Source organism: Labrus bergylta, chromosome 15, assembly GCF_963930695.1.
Source record: "Labrus bergylta chromosome 15, fLabBer1.1, whole genome shotgun sequence".
Classification (NCBI taxonomy): domain Eukaryota; kingdom Metazoa; phylum Chordata; class Actinopteri; order Labriformes; family Labridae; genus Labrus; species Labrus bergylta.
This window is the reverse complement of record NC_089209.1, coordinates 4,346,211-4,368,806: the sequence shown is the minus strand read 5'-3', so window position 1 is coordinate 4,368,806 and position 22,596 is coordinate 4,346,211. Positions and strand designations below refer to the sequence as shown.

At 42.2% G+C, this 22,596-nt stretch overlaps 1 protein-coding gene across 1 annotated transcript; it reads right to left on the bottom strand.

Annotated features, from left to right (window-relative positions):
* Positions 1–175: 175 nt before the first annotated feature.
* On the bottom strand, positions 176–22,390 carry gtf3c2 (general transcription factor IIIC, polypeptide 2, beta). The gene is made up of 20 exons (XM_020655266.3): positions 22,059–22,390; positions 21,070–21,188; positions 19,400–19,955; positions 18,846–18,991; positions 17,808–18,016; positions 17,542–17,630; positions 16,683–16,760; positions 15,831–15,932; positions 15,381–15,608; positions 15,074–15,185; positions 13,969–14,086; positions 7,495–7,526; positions 7,218–7,347; positions 6,881–7,025; positions 5,101–5,262; positions 4,896–4,974; positions 4,559–4,687; positions 3,689–3,973; positions 3,284–3,391; positions 176–1,796 (listed from the first exon to the last, which is right to left on the bottom strand). Exons 2-20 carry the CDS (start codon positions 21,092–21,094, stop codon positions 1,596–1,598), a joined length of 2,934 nt encoding a protein of 977 aa, XP_020510922.2. The 5' UTR covers positions 21,095–21,188; positions 22,059–22,390; the 3' UTR covers positions 176–1,595.
* Between the last annotated feature and the right edge of the window lie 206 nt (positions 22,391–22,596).

The window sequence follows — 22,596 nt, the reverse complement described above, 5'->3', positions numbered from 1 at the left end:
TAAACTTTATTTAATAATTATTCAAAACATTATTTTATACAAAAACATTTATTTCATGTCACATTTCAAAAAGAAAAAAATAAGACTAATTACAGTTTGATGCTTTGAAGATTATATAACTTAAACGTCGATAATGTTGACTTAATTAACAACATCATGATGTTTACTTTAGATGATATTATCGATGACTTTTGTAATTAATTTGAGAAAAAAAAATCGAAAGACATTTATAAACCCCTAAAATAATTTACTAACAAGTTTCAGACAACTTTAAAAAAAGAAGAAGACAGAGCTGTGTTTGTAAATAATATATCCCTGGTGGTTTAGTCGACACAACATGAAATAAAAAGTAACAAACCAGAACTTTTGATTGAGGGAAAAAAAAAAACAGGCTACCCCCCAGTTAAACTGACAAAAGAACAATGAAAGAAAATACTTAAAATCGGCCATTTATAAACCTTACATTCAGCACTTAATATAAAAAAATTCAAGTATTTCCTCTCAGTTCAATCCTGAGTTTTTATACGACACATGAAAAAGATTACAAACATCCAGCAGCAGAAAAAAGCTCAAAGATACTCTCCGATGTTCGCCAACTTCCTGTTGTTGTTTTATAAATCAAGCAAAAAAAGCAGTTTGCTGGGAGGGATCAAGGTATCTTTTAAGTACGGTAAAAAGCACGATTTGAAGAGACAAACACTAAAGAACAGACGACAAACGAGGCTTTTGTTTTTGATTGACCAATCAGCCTGGAGAGTGACACGGCCATTAGTGAGGCCGGCCAATCTGACGACAGAAACCACATGAACTGAGCTGGAATGTTTTGCTAAATGAATTAAAATGTTGCTAAAATAATGATAAAAAAAGCACTGAGGTTAATGATTAGTTAACGAAAAGAGCTGCAGTGACTGATTCATTCTCCTCAGCCCTCACTGATTTCCATACAGGCTGATTCATTTGCATTTCTCCTTCCTTGGATTGCTGCCATGTTTGCCTTTTGCAAATTGTAGTCAACTTTAGATAAACTGGGAAAAGATACTGGGAAACACTCTGCTCTGAATCAACGAGCAAGAGGTGGAAAGTGCTAATGTGATGAGTTTTAAAGAAGGCACTTCTCTGACAGGCGCTCAAACCTTCTTTTACACGAGTATTTGGTCGAAGAAAATGGGGAAAAAGACGAAAAAAATATGTTTGTTCGGAATAAATGTTGTGTTTTAAAGTGATTAGTTGGTTGGGGTCGTAGGTGGAATGCTGTGGTTTCCCATTAACGTTAAGCAATTTCAGGCAGAACTTTCAGAACGAGAAACAGGTGAAGAGTTCAGGAGAGAGAATTATTGACCCACCTTGGCCGAGAAATGCTACAAACCCTGCAAACGATGACGAGTTTCATTTTCAGATTTAGAGATAAACTGGTTGGTAACTTGAAACAGAATTGAACCCAATGACAGCAAACATATACAGCATCCCTTATAAACTAATTAAATACTTATATATCTTTTCATCATTTAAAAATATCTATTTTTGCAGCTTGGTGTTTTTTGCAGTCCTACATACGCTCCAAATTCTCACTCTGTCGTGGAGCTGAACTCCTGCTGCTATAGCTCCTCCCTCTCAGTCTGCTCCGCCTCTTTCTGCTTTTTTGCTGAGCACAGTGTGCTGAACTTGGCCCGGCTCTCACTCAACATCTTCTTGGTTTGGGAGCTGATCATTCCTCTCAGATTGTTCAGTCTGACCAGACCACTCTGGCCCCCGGTGGCCAACCAGGTATGGTTGAGCAGGTTTGGATTAAAACGCACCTGAGGAGATGAAGAGCACAGATTAGAGAGTTGCTTTTTTTCCTGTGCTAACTGTATCTGTCAGATGTCGGAGTCATTTCTAAAACTGATGAAATCTTTAAAAGTCAGTCATGCCAGCTGCAGGACTTTTAAATCAATAGTTACTCACAATTTAAAAAAACACAAAGAGGTCAAAGAGGACAGTGTGGAGTTTACATTAGAAATTTAAACACTTAACATATTACCAGGTACGATCTGGTTGCCAAATTTTGGTTCAGCATTAACAAAAAGGTACTGGTGTGGGCTCAAGTTTCTTATGTTTCTGACAGACTCAATCAGTGTCGTAACCCTTTCACTCACACCGCCTGACCATTTTTTTCCAGCTGAAAACCTGTGTCTGGGTATCAAGTCGTGTTGTCGATCCATTCAGGTTCAAATCTCGACATTTAAGTACAAATTCATTACAGGCTTTAGGGATAGTCATACCTAACTATCCCTAAAGCCCGTACTGAAATGGGAAAAAGGGTGTTCAAATATGCTGCTCCCTCTTCTTGTAATCAGCTGCAAGATACTCTAAATCTTCGGGAGCTGGTTTCCTTGGATGGTCTTCTTAATAATCTGGAGGCGGGCGTATCTGGCTGTAGATGTTTTAACTTGGACTCATATTGCCCCTTTTTGATCGCCTTGTTGTTGATGAATTGTGACACATTATTTTGATGAATGTTTCTTCTTCTTTTTATTCTTAACAAAGCACAAAACAGTGGGTAATATGTCATAGAGGCACAGGTCTGGGCATAATTGTAATGGGCCGAGTATTGATCCCTGAGGGACTCCACAAATCATGTCACTCCTTCTAGACTGTTTTTTAGGTATTTATCTTGATAACTACTATTACTTCTACTTGATTTATTCTCACTATCGCCTAGGAATACTTTTATAAACGTAGTTATTTGTCCACTGCTTCTGCCTCAGAGAATGACTCAGCTGTAGCCCTCAGTGAGTCAATATTGCTGCCCCTCCTTCTGATCTTTACTCACGCTCATCTATCCCTCTCTCCATCACTATAAATCCTCCCGCTGTGCCTCCTCTTTTTTTATTTACCTCCTCTCCAGTCAGTCTCTCCTCCCTCTCTAATCCATTTAGCGCCCTCAGAAAAAGAAAACCCGATGGTGTTTTGTTTTTGAGATGGTCCCGTGAAGTGCCCATCCATCATCTCATCCCAGAGGGTGACACCGAAGTCTCCCCTCTTAAAATTAAACACATCAAATCCTTGAATGGCTCCCCCTCCCTCCGTCCACTGAGGGTGACATTTTTCTCATTTTACACATCATTACATTCAGCTCGTCTTTATAGCTGCCTATCAGAGGACAGAGAAAGAAGAAGAAGGAGGAGGAAGAGGCTCTCCTCCCATCTCACCTCTGTTTCCATTCTTGTGTTTATCTCTTTCAGCCCTCCTACTACATGAGTCTGATAGTACCTGCAGTGTGTGTATGTGTGTGTGTAAATACCTTGTGTAGCGCAGCCAGTGTCATCTCATCCAGGTTCAACTTTGACTTCCCCTCTGTAGCAACCATTCGCTTCCACACGGGTCGCTTCTCGCTTCCTAAAAAGGTCAGCTGGCGGTCATAGGAGACAATAGTTATTTCATTTTCGAACGTTAAACATGAGATTAAAATATTCAACGACAACTTCTTTTACTATCAATAATAACAAGTGATTTTCAAGTCTTCTTGTTTCGCATATTGTTTCACACAGTAGATCAGTTTGTAGGGATGGGAAACAAAGGGTCGTAAGTCCTGTGTCATCCAATCCCACTAAAACTTTCCCCCTGGTCTTTTATTTACCAACAGTTCATTGTGTTTGCTTTAAACTGTTTTGATGTGTTATTAATTTGTGAATTGCTCTGTACCCACCATGTTGTTGTCTGTAAGATGGAGGAAGTATTTCTCAGCCACCTCGTTGTATAAGTGGGACTGCAGGGGAGGATTTGTATCCTTATTATTAACTCGTCCTCCACCTCGTCCAGGCTCCTTGTTGTTCTCATTCCCTCCTTCAGATCCATTCACTCGTTCTGCTGCACCTCCTTCCTGCTCTTCAGCAGCATCTCCCTCCTCTTCCACTCCTACCTTCTCTTTATTTGTTTCTTGTACGAGTTCTTCATTTGTATCAAAAGGCAACATAGATGTGAGGTAGACAGGCTGAAGAGAGGGAAGTAGAAACACATTAGTATAGGAGACTGTTAGCGTCACTTCGGGACAGAATCGTTTTGATCATTGCACCTAAAACGTAAAATATTGTCTTGTTAAAAATCATCACCACTATTGTGATCTTAGACTGAAGCAGATGACAAAAAGACAAAGACATTCTCAAGACCAGAGTGCTCTGAGACCAAGACAAGACCAAGACATTTAGGGATAGAGAGAGAGTCAAGACCAGGACCAAGGCAGGGCGAGACCAAGACTAGATCAAGACCATAACTACACTGAAAATCATCATCTTGTGTGCAGTGGGCGTGTCCCTCACTTAGACTGTAACCAGGGGAAATAAATCAAACTACAAATTAATTAAGTTATTTGTTCTTTAAGAAAAATGTGTTTTCTTTCTAACCACAGTAATTAAATAGAAAAAAGCCTTTCAGTGGCGGTCTTGATTTAAATTCCAGAGTCCGCCCAGTCCGAGACAAAGAGGTTTTGAGACCGGTCTTACTACAACACTACAAACAGGTGGAAGAAAAGGGCAGAAGATCCCAGGAAAGAGAAGTCAAATTCAACTTGGAAACTCACAAATCGTCTCTCTTTCGTGCGTTTGAGGTAATGCGGAGAGTTGCTCATGTAAGGTAACAGGGCGAATATGACATCGCCGAGCCCGTCTGATGTCACCAGACCGTTCAACCAATCGGTGTAGGATATGGACTGCAATGAGACAAAATGAGACAAAAACAGTATTAGGATAAAAACGAAAAAACTCTTCTGAAATATTGTCTTAGGCTGCGTGTCCACCTAGCGTTTTGTTCCGGGCAGAATGGCGCTGGCTGTGCGCTCCGGTGTTTTAAATTTGAGAATAATAGAGATTGGACACGGGGCCTTGGAGGACGTCAGCAACCGAATGATGGAGACTCACCCACACAGACGCTGTCCGAGGAATTGCAAAGATGGTGCGCATCTGATGGTCAAAGTAATGGACTCCTTGTGAACCACTCCTGTATGAAAGAAAATCAAAAGATAACAGGTAGAGAAATAAAACTAATGAAGCGTGTCGTCTCAGGATGACCCTGATGTTCACGCTGGACGATATGAGAAGGTAAAAACAGAAGAGGTCGTCTCACGCTGCGTAGGCGTTATCCTGGGCCCAGAGGATGCCGGGTGCATTCAGTGGCCAGCAGATTTCATTGGTCAAGAAACGTTTCTGAGCGGTGATTGGATCGTGGAGCCGCCTCAGATCCCACGTCTTCACATAGCGGTCTTCTCCTGCCGTCACCAACAGGTATCTAAAGGAGACAGAGACTTCAAAACTTATTCACAATTATCAGAGTTTAACTTATTGTTTTTTATTTTTTATCACAAGTCATGATCTTGACTGCTGTGCTGATTACAGTTAGTTCTGACTATTCAGAATCTGAGTTTATCACAGCCTTGTTATAAGTCTTGTGCATTTCTCTGAGAGTTGTAATCCCCACACTACTCAAAGAAAGACGAGTTGTCAGCACCTTAAGAGTTCAACGTGCAGATTTGTCTGGAGCAGGTTGAAGATTGAAGAAGTGGGCTCTGGGATGATGATGATGATGATGATGGCTCCCTAACCGGCCAATATGGTACTTTTAATAAAAAGCCCATTCTGGCCGCGAGTATTACTCCAGCCCTTGTGCTGACTTGCACGGACCATCAGTGAACCTTTGTAGCAGACAGATGGGGTGTAAATGACCTCTCCATATCTCTGCTCATCTCCACTTACATCAGCGGAGCGATGAAGCAGAGAAACGTTTAAGAGTGCTGACCTTTTATAACCCATCTCAGACTGGCAGGTCAGTGTTCACCTCTGTGCATAGTCGGTTATATCATCAGAGTGTAGGATGTTCATATATTCAGAAAGTTTGGAGCAGTGAATATGAATTAAAGTTAAGTATTTCCACATTTAGTAAGCTGCTAAATAACTTGGTTTCTTAAGTCTTTCAGTAAAACTTTCCTGAATAGTTTAAGCAGAACATTGTGTAGCCAACTACAAATAATGATTTAAGGAAATTAAGAAGGCTACATCTGATTTTATTTCACGCTTAACATACAAACTTGATACTTTGTTGTTGTAGACAGCAGTATGCAATCAGAGATGAACTAACTTTTAAACACTGGGGTCAGAGTACACTGATCAGGACACAAATACCCTGAACATATTTCTCTAGAAATGTCCAAAGCTCTGGTGCTGTGGTATGTACAGACATCAATGTATGTAATATATGTAACAGTTTAAGAACACATTAATGAGGATGATTGTGTGTGTGTGTGTGTGTGTGAGTGTGGGTACAGACCCTGTGATTTGTATTCTAGAATCTGTGTCACAACTCTGCCTTTGTTTTCTATGTATTTGTTTTTCATTTTTCTGTTTCTTTAATTGCAAAAGCCACACTTTGACCCATCTTCCTCACTTGTGAACGCCTGTAAAAGATCAAAACGGCGGCGGTTCAACAGCCTGTGAGTCGTTGCTGCCCACCTCTGCTGGTCACTTGTTGACTTCAATAGAGGGGTCTCTGATCAGAAGAGCAACGAACAATATACCACCGTTATCTCTACATGCAGGATTTTGACCTGATGATTTTAAACCTAAAACGGGCGTGGCCAGCCTGGTCTACATCGCTTTGTCTCCCAGCTCGGCTCTCAATTGGGGTGAATTTTCAATCGTGCCAGGTCGCATGCTGTGGGTGATGGCGGTGGCATTTTATACTGGTACATTGCTCGCACTGGCATATAGGAAAATTGGTATTTAAAGTTCATGTTATTCACCAGATTTTACGATTATAATTGTGTAGAAGAATCTTGTAGAATAATAAACACGAAGAGTTCAGGTTATGAAAACAATAACTGGGAGGTTAACCTTCTGGTTAAATGGTTTACCTGGAGGCGGGACAGAAGACCAGAGCCCGCACAGCGTGGTCGTGAGCCCGGAGGCATCGATAGGGCAGCAGGCTGAGTGAGGCGTCAGACTCTCGCACCCGCAACAACCCGGACTTGGTGGTCAAATCCCACAGACCGACAACACCTGAGGGAGAGAGATAGAAGAGCGCATCGCAAGATCATGGAAAACAGAAAATATGTGTTTATCCTTTAATTTACAAAAGAGGAAGAAGAGAGTCATTTCATTCAGACTCATAGAGATGAAACCTGAGTGGATTCAGACTGAGCACACTGAAGAAATGAATCAAAGAACATCTACAAAGAAATCAATTCATACCATCGTAGAATCCAATAGCAATTATGTTGTGTGGTTTTTCAGGCAGCCAATCCATAGACAGGACCTGTCCGCACTTCTCATGGCGAGGGGCTCTGAAGGATCCCAGCTTCAGAGACAACACTTCTTTAACCTGCCAGAACAAGACGAGGGTTTGAAGTCTCTCTGCGGTCACACAAACAGCACAGGGCTGTTCATATTTCATACAATAACATGTGCATGAGCAGAATTAAGTTAGAAGAATCTGCTTTTTTACATTCTTTTCTTTTGAGGGACCTACCTTGTATATTGGAAACTGTTGGTGGTCCTTACCTGTAATGAGAAACATAAATCAAACTTGGTAAATGCTCATTAGCAGTCCTATTTTCAGAAAGCACTGGAAAAGTTTTAAAGAGAACATAATGAGCGTTTTAAGAGAGCAAAAAGATAGAATTAAGAGGTTAAATCTAAATCTGTAAAAGCTTGAGAAGCAGGTGTTTTATATTCTCTTTCTGACTGTCACCACGAGAGGGCAACATGCAAAGTTACTTATCAGTTGAGTGACCATCTTGTCTTCGTTTTATATTTATATAGAAAATTATCGGCCGATATTTTCCCCTCCCAAATATCGGTATCGGCCCCCAAAAATCCCATATCTGTCAGGCCCTACGATCTACAATCCCACAGTGGTCCAGATGATGTGAAACTGCCAGACAAACAAGCCAAAGGACGGACTGATATCTCGACTGATATCTCGACAGCCTCTGCGCCTGCTGGGGGTTAAAAAATGATTGGGGGTTAAGCACCACTTTAGAAGTAATTCCGCTGTGCCTGCCCCGACAATCACTGTTGTGTTTAATAGATGTAAAATCCAATAAGGGGAAAAAATAAATAAAAATGGTGTCCGGCTGTTCCTTCCCCATCATTAGTTTTCTCTCCTCCTCCAGTTTAGATCACTGAGAGTTCAGATCAATACGGTGTCCTCTTCGCTGAGCCGCACCTTCCATCAAGTCGCCTCGGCCTCAGAAAAACACACACTCATACTTTTATACGACCTCTGATGTGCTAGATCAAGTCAGGAGCGTGCAGTGTTCAGACCCTGGGTGAACCTGTTGTTAACTCAGGTTACTGATAATAGTAATTACCCTGCATCATACACAGGGTTTTTATTTATATTTCACTTCCTATGAACCACCCGTCCTATCCCCCCCCTCCCCTCTCTCTAGTACGTCTTTGCTGACTGACAGGGCGCGGGATGCGAAAGGTGTCAGCTACACTAGGCCTAAAATTCATCGCTTCCAACACTAACAACTGGCTCGGTGATGCGTCTTCTTTGTCATTTCAATTATAGATCCTTGTCTGATGGAGAACGGAGCTGTAAATTATGTGCGTTCACAACGCCATCTCACATTCTCACTTTTGTCTATTCCCCCCCCCCCCCCACACACCCCCCCCCCCCCCCCCCCCCCCCCCGATCCCCCACCCTCCAATTCTGCTGCTTTAACAGCCTCCTCTTTTCATTCACTCGCTCATTCATTCTGGAGCGTCGACAGAGAAAAGCCATTTGTAATTATCTGTCGCAAAACAGCGCCGGGGCTGAGACTGGAACCGACACACACACACACACACACACACACACACACACACACACACACACACACACACACACACACACACACACACACACACACACACACACACACACACACACACACACACACACACACACACACACACACACACACACACACTCTTTAACCCTTTTTCAAGCCAATTTCCCCTCTCACCCTTTCAGCTGATACTGGGACATGGTTTCTACCAGTGGTCATGTGAGATAGCTAATCTGAATTCAATTAGAGCTCGTCATGTCGGGGCTAAAAGAAGCAAGAGGCTATAAAACCGTTCACTGGTGATTTTTCATGAACCTTTAGTGTCTCCATGCTAACCACTCCCCTCTAAGAAGTGCTACAATTAGAGTTTTCTGTCCCTTAAAGAACGAGAAAGCTTTGAGGCAGGGTTTAGACGTAGACTGTAGAAAACATGGACGTAGTTTCAGTGATGTCACCCATTGGTTTCTGAAGAGGGGTTATGAAGCCCAACGATGGAAACCATATTGGAAATGCTGACTCGGATTAAATTTTGACAGGTAAAGAGGTGGAGCCGAGGCGGGCGTTAAGCCTTCTAGCAAACAGCTGCAACACGCCCAACCTGTCAGTCAATTCGGCCACGCCCATATTTATCCAGGAAACTGGTTGCAAATGAGCCATGGCAAGAAACCTGTATGCTTCATGTTACATATGGTGTCCCTGTTAACTAAAATATTTAAAAAAAAAAGCTGATTTATGCACATCTTGGTGTCTTAATACAATGAAAAAGCTTGAGTTACAAAAAATATCACCATTTACCATTTTATCTCCCTGACCTTTTAAAACCCCTCAGATCAACAGATCGGTGGCTTCTGACTGTCTCTAGGTCGAAGCTCAGGGATGACTGAGCATTTTCAGTAGCAGGGCCAAAGCTCTGGAACGCTTTGCCTCCACATGTTGGTCTGTTCCCCACACTGCCTGTTTAGAAATCATCCCCCCCCCCCCCCCCCCCAAAAAAAAAAAACAGACTATAATGCCTCTGCTCTTGGCTCTGCTTGAGAGTTGGGTTATTTTGGGTTGGTGTGTTTTCATGTAGTGTGTGTTTTCCAGAGATGGCGTCTTCAAATGTGAGCGCTCTGCAACCTTTCTATCCAATAATTCTAACCTATGTGTGGAAGCAGGGGGCTGATGGAGTAGCTCTTTGGAGCTGGACCCAATGACCCGTAGCTGCAAAATAAAATGGAAAGCATGGGCCATGAAGCGCCGGGGAAAAAGGGACCAAAGAATGGAAATGTCAGGTTTTATATGCCTTTTTATTTCCAGATTGCACTGGAAAGCCGAGTGTAGTGCACACTGTTGTCACCCAATATACTCTGTTTCATTTTAATATTTACACATGAATGCCTGTGCACCAGCTCCTCCATAATGGTGCCCTTAAATCCTTTTTTCTATACCGAGTCTCGGTAGTGTGAGATGTATAATTACATGAATAATGAAGCTGATCTCACTGTCGGATTAAAATTAAAGTTAAAAAGTTAATGTAGAATAATTTAACTTCCTGGTGTTCATTGAAGGTATTTAAGTGTTTAGGGTTGTGAGGAGATTAAATTCAGCTATGAGTTTCAGTTATTTGCAGTTTTTTGGGGGGGGAAAGTTGGCGAGCTGCAGCATATCTTTTTTTATAAATCACTTAAAAGTAGGGCAACAAAGTATTGTCTTTTCATAAATATTCATCATGAGGTTGTTATTTCCCCAAACTTAAGACCCATGTATTTTAAATTGATCACAACAACATTGTTTTTGTTTTTTTCAGGTTCATACCCCGAAGTAAACCAGAGTGAAGCCTCTGTGTAACTTATTATTTACAGTTAAATCAGGACTCACTAGAAATAGATGAATGGGTGCAAATCCGGGGGGATGTAACGTACCAAGAAATGACCGTGTTTATTTTATAGACGTATTTGAAGAGAAGAAATTCACTTTGGCTTTAATCTGAACACATGGTTGCACAAACAAGTCTTTGATGGATGTCATGTTAATTAACTGCTGGCTGCACCAGAATTACCAAATTGGCCATTTTTCCCAGAGGCAAATATTGTTGTCAGATTATGGCCAATGGGTTCAGAGATTAAATGATGATCCTCAATCAGGATTTTAAAATCTACCAAGCAAATATGTTTGAGTCCAAAGCTCTACGTACACTGTCCGATTGAGCACAGAAATCGACCACCGTGATTTTCATACACACTGTACGACCCGATTGTCTTGCACGACCTGAGAGTTCACACTGTACGAGTTAAATCAGGACGGAGCATTTACAGTTGTCAATAGATCAACGTGTTTATCATTTGTCTCATATGCACAACTCAAATACACACAACGGGAAAAAACCCTCTCACTCTCTCAAACACACTCAGCATCATTAACACAAGTCTACAATCAGCTAATTCATGACAAATATTCCATCAGCGGGAGGTCCGCAGATATTTTCCAACTTTTCTGCCATGATTGAGGGAGGAAGACCAAAACAGGCATCGCTGCTGTTGCCATGGTGATTTCTGACATTGTCTGTCAGTTTGTGCCGACACAATAAGGAGAATAAAGTCCAGAAATCGGCTCTACTCTCACTGTTTGAGTGTGTAAAGTAGTTTGACCAAAATATCAAACATGGCAGAAATTCCTCCGATTAGTCGGGAGCCACTGCATGACTAAAAATATGCAATCAGGCAGAAATTTGGCAACTTCAAAATCACTCATACAACTTGAAATATGGCTTTGAATCACCCTGAAATTGTCCAGTGGACGTCTGATTTACGGTGGCCTTGTAGCGCAGATCAAGCTGAGGCCGCAAAAGCCTTTCACCAAACTTTTACCAAGGTGATTTGTGCAATAAACTGAGCGGCAATTTAAACTACGGTTGCATCTTTTTCTGACACCAACTTGACCCATCACCTGACACCTAAAATTTTTTTTAATCTCATAAAACCATGTAAACTCAACATGGTGTTATGGAACCGTAGCTCAACATTTGACCATTTTGACCATTTTTCTTTACCCTTTTATAGAGCACAACACAAGAAGATAATCTGCCAAAACGTTCAGCCGTGACAAACTGCCAAACACTTCAGAAATGTCCCTGTTAAATGTTGAATATCTGCAACCTGCACTGTGAAAACCTCATTATCACAATACCAACACAAACACCAGCTCATCTCTATGTAACATCGTGCTACAGAGAAAATATGTCCTACAACAGGATGCTTTAATGGGATGTGAGGGGGTTGTGTCGACTGTGATATAATAATTTTGTGCATTTTTTTTTCTAGGTGGATGTTAAACTGAAATGCTGCAACATCAGTCTAGTGTTGTGTTTAATCAGATAAGCCTGTAGTGTTAAAGATAAACACACACACACACACGTGCACACATCACCAGGTTTCTGTGTATGATGGATGTGGCAGATAAACTGTCCATTAATCTCATTCATACAGTCTTGTATCACTGGAGCCCCAGCGGCGGCTGATGCACTGATCTGAATAGACGAGGCCACAGGCTGCAGCATCTTTAATGTCAGCATGTACTCCCACTTCTGGAGAGCAGCCTGTGTGTACATGTGTGTGTGTGTGTGTGTGTGTGTGTACGTGTGTGTGTACGTGTGTGTGTGTTTGAGTGAATAACTGCTGCTGTAGTTAAAGCTGCATTAAACAGTGTGATGGACCCTCCAGCACTGAACATTCAGGAGACTGAGGGTCTTCATGGATCCTGTCGTTTGATTAAATATGAGGAACAGTTAATGATGTCCATGTCTGATTGATGTGATGCCGTTTGACTGATTAAATGTCTACTGTTAAGTTGACAAGTTGTGTATTAGAATTGCAGCTTGAAGCTGATTAATTGATTGATTGACTCTGACTAATTTAAACTTGTTGAAAAGGAGGATTAAATGTGAGTTGTTGACTTTAGTTGTTTTCTTTTCTCTGCAGAGGACAAAGTGGCTCTTACATGTTACCCAGTTTGTTTCGATCAGCTGCTGTTCCTCTCCCTTAAAGAGACCGGTGTGAAGAAGTGGACAACTTACGAAAAAACTTACGCTTTTGAAATGGACTTTAGACATTGAATGTAGAGCTTTTATAGCGTGGCATTAGCAAACCTGTTGCTCCTCTCCAGTGTCATCCTCTCTGACCCAAGCATCTTCACATCTGGATCCAAGAACAGGTGGTCAACGAGTATCCCCAGTGATGCTTCTTATCATTTGTAATAAGTGTAACTGTCTGTATAGCTGAAGTTGAGCCTACACATCTCCAGCTGAGTCACTATTTCCTGCTGATTTTGACTCATTTTGAAGTTTCCCAATTGCCACTCCTCCTAACAGTTCAGTTTGAGGTAACAGCTCATTAGTTAACAAATGTGTTTGGTAACAACTTCATTGGCAGCTCCAAAACGTCTGAGTCACCAAATGGATCCACATTGCACCAAATCACTCGCACCAATGGGTGATGCTTCAAAGTGACCATGGCGCCGTCTCTGCTTTTAACCTCTATTCTCGTCTATTACTGGTCAGAGTTGAGAGAGTTCTGGGTCGGACTATGGGTAGACAGGACAGAGGGTTATATTTCTGAACTGATAAGGTAAGCTCTATAGCTAATTTTTAATTTTATAAATTAGTTTGCTTTGGTGTCAGAAGATGTGAAACACTGCAGCAAAGCTTTGCAGGGTGGAGGTAAAGCGAGATGTGAACTGATCTGTAGTCCAGCCGTTCATTTTTTAACAACGCTGCCATGAAGCACAAACCTCCACACACACACAAAGACTTCACTGCAGTCCCGTGTCCTCACAGAGAACAGGAGGATACAGGTCCAAACACACTACACACTGCAGCCTTCAGAGAGGCAACACTGCCCTCTGCTGACCAAAAGGACACACTCCACTTTCTCTGTTAGGTTTTGCATCGTGAGCTGCATGGTTGAACCCCTGGAGATTGAACCGCAAACCATAAAAGACTGATTCCAACACTGAGCCACAGCCACGTCCAATGACAGCTGGGATCAGCGGTAGAGATATGGATGGATGGTTTTGAATTATTCTGCGTATACTTTTTACAGTCTAGGAAAACTGCAACACCACTTTTACAGTAATTGCTGTTGAGTGAAAATTGCAGCCAGTCGTGTTGAAAATATTTAACGTCTTACCACAGTTTGCAGGTTTCTTGATGGACAGCAGAGCCTCGGGGTGGGGCAGGCTGTAAATGGTGACCACACTGTTGGAGGTGGAAACTGCCAGAAGACCCAGTCTGGGCAGAAAAGGAGCCTTTTGGGAGAGAGAGAGATTCATATCGTCACAAAGAAGAAGCTGTGGTAATGCAACTCCAGACCAAAAATAACTTTTTCTAAAAGCATGTAGAGTTCCTGTCACTCAACTTATCATGAGAGATCAGTTTGTTGACCTGAGTGAGAAGCCTGTTGGACCACCCCCCTTAGTGCTCTAAACATCCATAAGGAGCATAAAGCTGCATGAGAGATGAACTGAAAACTATCTCTAGAAGTCGCTTTTATTCTGAAAGATATGAAAGAAACACAAATGCTCCTAAGGACCATGCTACATTTAGCAACCAGTGCTTACCTAATTGCTCAATATGAGATTTTCCAATACGTTTTTTCTCATTACCAACACACATGGCCATTCAAATTATTAATTGTTTAATCAACTACTAACTGAGTATTAGTTTGATATGATAAGGACATTTTATACCTAAAATGTGTGTTGGGTGCTGTAATAATATGGAATAGTGCAAAAAGTGCAATGACTCTCTCAATCATCAGTACTAGATACTTAGTTTTCGCAGCACCAGTCATTTCTGATACTGATATGCGTCTGGAAACAACAATATAGAGGAAGGTGATAACTGGGTCCACCATAGTGTCATAGAAGAGTTTATAAAACATGCCAAAGGCAAAACAGCTGTTTACACTGTGACTGTCTGCTTGTCATAAAAAGTATGCGTTTAAAGAGGACATATTAATCATCCACCTTCTCAAACAGTCCCCTGTGGTCTAAATGAAACATCTGTGCTGTGCTTTGGTCAAAATATAACATGAATCAAGCACCAGAGGAGGTTTGTGACCCTGTATAAACCAGCTCTCTCAGAACGCTCCGTTTTGGTGTGTGTGTCTCTTTAAATGTAATGTTGTGGGTCAGTAGACACTCAGGTTACCCGCATATATGTTCAAAAACACTGTAGTGGATTTTTCAAAATAAGATCCCCTTTAAAGCTTCCTGTTGGTTGAAGCACCTTACCTTTCTGTCAGAGTTGTGAGGCTCCCAGCCGCCTGCAGGACACCACTTCAGATGCCAGATGAAGCCTTTGTCCTGGGCCAAGCCGTAGGTGAAGGCTGGGCTGGAGTCTGGTCTGTAGAGAAAAAATAAAATCACAAGATGTATGAGAAAAAACATACGAGGGTGAAACAGTGCAAAACCAAATATATATACGACTCCTAAATAGACATAAATTCTAAGTTACCGGTGGAATCTCAGAGAATAAGCTCATGCAGCGACTTTAAAAATAAAGGAACAATAACTCCCTCTGTGACACTTCAGAGCGTACCTGCTGTTGCACTCCAGCGAGCCGAAGCCCCACAGCTGAACGAGGCCGTGTTTGGTGTAAGTCTTGTTGAAACAGTGTTTGTCGTCCATCCCTCGATGGCAGGCCAGAGCTATGAACTGAGATGCCGGAGCTCCATCAGGTGTGGGACACCACTCCAAGGCCCAGACCGGTCCGCCCGCGTACAGCAACATGTCCCAACGGTCCGGGTCAGCTGGCACTGCTGTGAGCCTGTTGAGATACATTAACAAGAAGACTTTAGCAACATGAACACATGAGGCTCATCTCAAAAGAAATCTAGTTGTAGTCCTGTAGCTAGTGACCCGGTAGGATAGTAAGAGCTTTGTAGAGATCAGCTGAGGAGGAATAAGTTGGCGTTGTGCAGAAAGAGCTGAGGGTCGGCCGTGGTGATGACTCAGCTCAGATAATCAAACATGAGAACACAAACTTCACCTCCTGAGTCTCTGCAGAGGCGACTGCTCCGGTCTCAGACCTTCTCTGGACACTTTGAAAGCGGCCGACTGGAGCTCCTGAGGCAGGTACTTCTCCAAATCACTGAGCAGCACACAAACAGACACACACATAGACTTAGGGGCTTCATAGTTTTGTCAAACACAACACACACACACAGCAGATTAACTAAAAACCTCCAGCAGGGCTGTTTTCTAGTCAAATGTTCGCTTCTGTACAGATGTGTTAAAACAAATAAGTTACCATATTTTTAAGCAATACAAGTTTTAAAAGGTTTCTGTTCAGGAAAAGCTGAATACTTCCAACATGGCTGCCATAATTAACTGCTAATTTCCACATTACGCATTCGCGCCGCGGTCCATCAGTGCTCCAGAGCGTTCCAGCAGCATCACTACACTCTGCTTTGTTTTAAATAAGCTCTTTAAAGCACACGTCACGCTGGACAGAATATATCAACCAGGACAGGAAGTCAGACAAGGAAACGCACAGAGGTCTGGTCAATGTCAAAATAAAACACAACATACAGACTACTGGTCGTATTTTCTATCACTTTATCAACATTGAGTCAAAACAGGCAGCGAACAAAGAGCACAGCAACCTCAAAAAGATAAAGCAACATGTTGTTTGCATGTTTTCCTCTTTTTTTATTCCTGCATGAACGCGGTGTGCACGGAATATGTGGAAATTGGCAGTCAATGCATTAAATCAAAAACAGCAAAGTGATAAAGTGAAGACTACACTAAAACTTCATTTTGAGGATCCAAATAAAAGCTCCCTTTCTTGTTAACAGCTGGACTAGCCCAGATATTAAAAACAAAGGTAAAGGTGCAGTACCTCTGTGGTACAGGGTGCCAGCTGTTGGATGAGGGGATCCACTCTGGAAACACCCAGCTGCTGTAGTGTGTCTCCCGGCTGGAAAAAACAAACACATCTTAAATCGTCAAAAACACAAATGAAGTCGAGGAACTCAATTCAATTTTATGAAGTGATGTTTTGTGCGTTAGTGTCTTAAAGTTTGTGTAATAATGTCACGACAGAGTTATGTTTCTATAGATCGATCTTGGTCCGGCCACAGTTTCCAGTCTGCAGCTGAATTTAAGCAAAGACGTGGCGCTTATATTTTTGCATTCTTGGGAAGGGATTCAGAGATACATCTTACATGAGGGTGACTCGTCTCTCTGCAGACAGCAGCACACTGCTTCAGTGGAGAGACACAGGGTCGCTACAAACCCCCAAGTATTTGTGTGTATAAAGATCCTCTGTGTGCTCTGAACGGATGTTCTTCTCCCCAGCAGGTAAATAAAAAGAGAGCTGCACTCGATCCAAATCAAGAAGATAGACTTGTGTTTCTAGTGAATATTATTAAATAATAAGTCAGTCCTTTTGGATTGTCAACAGGCTGTCGCTTTCAGGGCCGTTATTAAAAAGGTCAAATTAAGTGAAATGTTTTGTTTTCTAAGTTTGTTCCAAGTTGTTGTTTTTTTTAAAAGTGACACATGTGTATCATAAAGAAGTCAGTCTGATGTTCTGTGCTTCTGATCTTAAACAGCCTGAGGCTCTTGGATTATATTCTGTGTTGGTAAAAGACGAGAGAGAGAGAGAGAGAGAGAGAGAGAGAGAGAGAGAGAGAGAGAGAGAGAGAGAGAGAGAGAGAGAGAGAGAGAGAGAGAAGTCACTAAGTACTGTGACTTACAATTTCTTGGTGGACTCGGCGGACTCGGTCACAGGCATCATCATGAGCCCGCTGAGCCCGTTGGGAGTTCTCTTCCTGACGTTACAGCTCTGCAGGAGACAAAGCATAAAGATGAGCTGATTTATTTATTTTATTTATTTATTCTGAGCACTTTTTTTATTCATCAAAAAGCAACAATAAATCGATTAGCCATCAAGAAGCATCGGATTCAGAAGACGCTCGGGAGACAAAACAACAACAAGCAACAAAACATGAAATAAACTAACTTTGGTTTTGTTGAAGTAAGAAGTTGCTGGACTCTTTACAAACGTCCTCAAGTCGAAGTCTGAGTCCACCCCCTCTTCTTCTTCTTCTTCTTCTTCTTCTTCATCATTTATCTCCTCAGCCTCCATTTCTTCAGCATCCGGAACAAAGTCTTCGTCTTCTGCAGCATCGCCGTCTGAGTCGCGACGTTTCCTCTTCCGTCCTGGACGCCCTGCAGGGATGTAGACACTCACAATGAATGACTGAACTTAAGAGGGAACTTACCTGCTGATCATGACGAGGAAATCAAAGGATTTAACATCTATTAAGGTATGTGCAACTTTACACTTATGACTGTACCCGCCTCTGCACAGGCTCCAGCTCTACTGACTGAGCTAAACCGACACCCCAACTTTACACTTTTGATATTGGAAAAATAGGAGATGAGCCCCTGTCACACAAGCACTACACTCCTAAAAAATCTCCCCAATTTGTCCGGGAGGGCTGCACCATCACATTTTCACCCCGACCTTTACAGATATTTTTCCTGCCAGACTCCTTGTAACATTTCTGCTAAAGTCAAGGCTGTGTAAATGCAGCAGAAAAATTCACCACTAGCAAGCAGACTCTGTGATTATCATATCCTACATCCTGTGAGCGACTGGTGTGAGCTTTGAACACGTCAATAAGCTGCTTCATCCTCTTTTCTTCTCACCAGTATATTCCTCTCCTCACTTTTTCACTGTGTAAACAACTGATTACAAGAATCACTTACATCTTAGATATGTTGTAAACATTACACTCTGACCTTCTTACATTATGTCCTGCCTGTGGAAACCAAACCCTTCCAAAAGGGAAACTCTCCCAGTATGAGGGACGTGTGTCTGACTATATAACGGCCTGATTCTCCTCAAAAGATCTCAATATTGTCAGGTGTTTTCTGAAAATGGGCCTAGAGTTTGTTCTGATTTAAAGCATATAAAGCACGAGTTGGTCATCTTTGTTTTCTTTTATGAAACTCCTACATGGTGGTGTTAACTGACAGTGATGGGAAAATGTACCTTTACTTCCTTTGAGACGTTTCCCCTTCTCTTTGGGGTCCGGTTCCGTGCTGGCGACATCGCTATCGGCTCCCGGCTGGGACGCTGTCTCATCTCCGGGATGAGCGAGCGCTTCTTTAGCCAAATTGTGGAGGTACTTCAAAGCCCTAGAGAGATTTAGCACAATGTTTTTTGAAATCAGGGATGTTAGGATACTTTTCACTACAAATAAATATTGAGTACCTATATAGACAATTTATTCTTTCACTGAGGCTGAGTTAGAAAATAATCTAATCCAAGAAATATAAAGAAAAGAACGTCTAATCGTGTAACATTTTCAATTGTTTCAAATGGGATGATTTTGTCTAACCTAGTAACAGTAGCTAAGGGGGGCGGGGCTTGACAAAGGGTCGTTTGACCAATCAATCAATCTCTGGCATTTAAAAAAATTTGACAATCTTGATAAAATAGCATCACAACTCAGTAGAGACCTATCGTTAGATCCTGAAGACAGAATAAATGAATCGCCCTTGGAGAAAATGTTAAATTTTGAAAACAGACGTCATGTGACTCACGCTTTAGCAGCACCTCTCCGGCGCCGCCCCCCTGGCTGGATCTCCTCCTCGGGTTCACTCGCACATGGCGGTGGTTCTACGATTACCTGCGCACGCTGCTTCTTCACATATTTCCTCTTCGGCTTCGGCGTCCCGTTCTCCTGCTGCGCCGAATCTGCCGCTCCGCCTTCCAAATGTGGGAGCGCCACATCAGTGTTCGCAGTATCACTTTTTTTTTTTCTACCAGGAGTCCTTTTTGTCGGGGTCTTCTTGGCTCTAACTGCCTTTTTAGGCGTTTCCTTTGCCGTTATTTCATCCAGCTCTTGAGGTGTTTTGTGATTGGCTTCATTTTCGACATCATCTCCTTGGGGCGGTTCTGGGTCATCCTCAGCTTTTCGCCTCTTTGCCGGAGTCCTTTTAGAAGCTGCACCTTCTCCTGAGCTTTTTCTACCTGTTGTTTTCTTCTCATCAATCAGGTCTTCGGTTTCATAATCCTGATATTTGGGATTTTTCTTGCGCGGTCGTCCTCTGGAGCTGGGTGTTAAATCAGAGTTCTGCTCTGACGGGTTCTCTTGCCCTGAAAGGAGAGTGATGTCATACATAGCTCCACATGTGGATGATATAAAGTACAAACGGAAATCTCTTAGGTTAATTAAATAACGACTATTTTTTCATCTATTTTTTGACTATAACTCACCAAATGTTATTCTTACAAGCTGCTTTCTTACAAACAGAAACCACTTTTAGAAACGACTAGTCAAAGTAAAAATATAACAAGAGCTTCAAATCTAAAATGTTTAGCACCCAAACCCATTTTGAAATCTCAACACCAGCAGATAAAAATGTAATAATATTGTTTACATTGTTTTGGGGGTTTCAAAAAGAACAAGAACTTGTTTAACCGCTTAAATCCAAAATATGATTATAGATATCTCATGCAAAATGGGGGAGGGGGCGGCAGGGGGGACTCAGGTTGGGAACCAGAGGGTCGCCGGTTCAAGTCTGGATGTTGGTCTTGCAGCTGGAGAGGTGCCAGATCACTTCCAGAGCACTGCTGAGATGCCCTTGAGCAAAACACCGACACCCCCCCCCCAAATACTGGGTAACTGAGTTACCTGCACACTGTCTAAATTGCACAAATGCTTTGGCAACGTTTTGGTAACATTGCCAACGTGTATGTGCAATCAAGAAAATGCTGGATACTGGATTCTGGTTAAAATATCACTGAAGATGTGTAGTTGTTTAAAAAGATTTGGTACTTTTCAAAACTATCGATTACAAACATGTTGAAAAGAATGTACAGTAAGTATTGAACATTTTGATCAACAGCCATCTTCTTATTTTCTTGTTTTTTGTGTCTAATTAAAAATGTGATCAGGAAATGAATCATTCCCACTAATAGTGAACCATGTTTCAATCATACGATCTACCAAAGTAATATGACACTGATGTTTTTTGCCAGATTGTGCAACCCTGTGGTTCAGAGGTTAGGTGGGTCAAACTCCTGATCACAATGTCAGAGGTTCAATCCCTGGCTGCTACAGCACGCATGTCCAAGTGTTATTGTGCAAGACACCACAACTCACTCCTGCGGCTGTAAATACATGAGCAGTCAGTTCACCTGTGTGTGCTAAAGGTGAACGTGTCACACTCTGAAAAAAAGACATGAAATAAAAGGAGGTGTTATGAACCTTGTCCAGAGTCAATGGGATCCATCGGCCCTGCTCTGGTGCTGCAGTCGTCCCGTCAGATCGCCTCCTCATGTGTGGAGCAAGTTTCTCCTCACTCCGGCTTTGCTTTCTGTCTCAGCCTAAAAATACAAACAGAAAAAAGAGTGTGTGTAAATTATATTCATCTACAAATATGATTTAATGAATACCAAAAGAGTGACAAGTTAACAGATGGAAATTAGCTTTAGTTGAATCTGGTACAAAGCATCTCTTCTCTTCTGAGACTAATGGTTTTTTTTTTGGTACACTGTCCCTAAAACAAATAAACTAATGAACTAAACTAAACTAGCATTTCATCACAACACCTCACTGTGTCAACCACCCAAGCATCCAGCGCCCTGTAAGTATAATAAGAAGCACAAAAAACAGAAGTCTGCGGTGTTTTTAAGGTTAGTTTAACACCTCGCAGACTAGATTAAACACTTTTAAGCAATTACCATGGAAACGTAGAATTCAATTCGATCTTAATTCCCATGGAAACGTAGAATGTCAGAGCCCCGCGTGACACCGATATCAATTCGAATTGAATCACCATGGAAACGTCAGCGATCTGTATTCGACTGGCCGTTCCACGAGTCTGACAGACCAAACCTCATCAATATTATGACTGTTTTACTGCTCTCTTCCGCATTGGAGGGCGTTCATAGGTCATAGACAGGCGGAGACCCGTCACTCCTACTTTTATTGAACCACTCATCACTTCGGCGCACCTTCCTAACACCACACACGCTCAGGTATGTATTTAAAACACTTTAGTTGCCGGCTTGTTTCCCCGGGCGACTCGCATCTTCTTTTAGCCACGCTGTGGAGCTAACACTACACGGCTAGCTAACGCTAACTGGCTAAAGAAGCAGGGGGAAACGTGTTTACACTGACGGTAAGTAACTTTAATACTCTTACAATCAGACAGAAACTGACAGGAATCGCCGGTATCACCATTAAAAACTCACCCTGACTGAGCTTGGGGCTTGCTGCTCGGTGGCGGAGGCTGAATCGCCGCGCACCGAGCCCGGGAAGGTAAGAACCCGACCACCCGGGATCGAGTCCCCGAACTCCGCTACTTCCTGGAGGGACACCGTGGACGGTCACCGGAGCTGTATAGACACACACCGACCCCTATGTCCAGGCGTTATTATTTATTGAGCTGCAAAATGTAAACACCACCCGCGATTTAAGGGTTGCTGAAAGTCACATTCCGCTTGCATCAGACCGCCATGTTACTGTACAGGCATGGAGAGCCACACCGCCCCCTATCAGCTCATGGTGGTATTACACCTGTTAACCAAGAAGCAATGGGTTCAACTTCACATTCAGCACATTTGATTACATTTTAACAATAAACTAAAAACTTGAAACACTTACGCATTCTAAAAATAGCTACTAATACCACACATATTTACCATATTTACATAATTAATTAATAATAACTAACAGCCTATGACATCAATAGCAGTCCATCCTGACACTAAACTTCACCCCCATAAAACA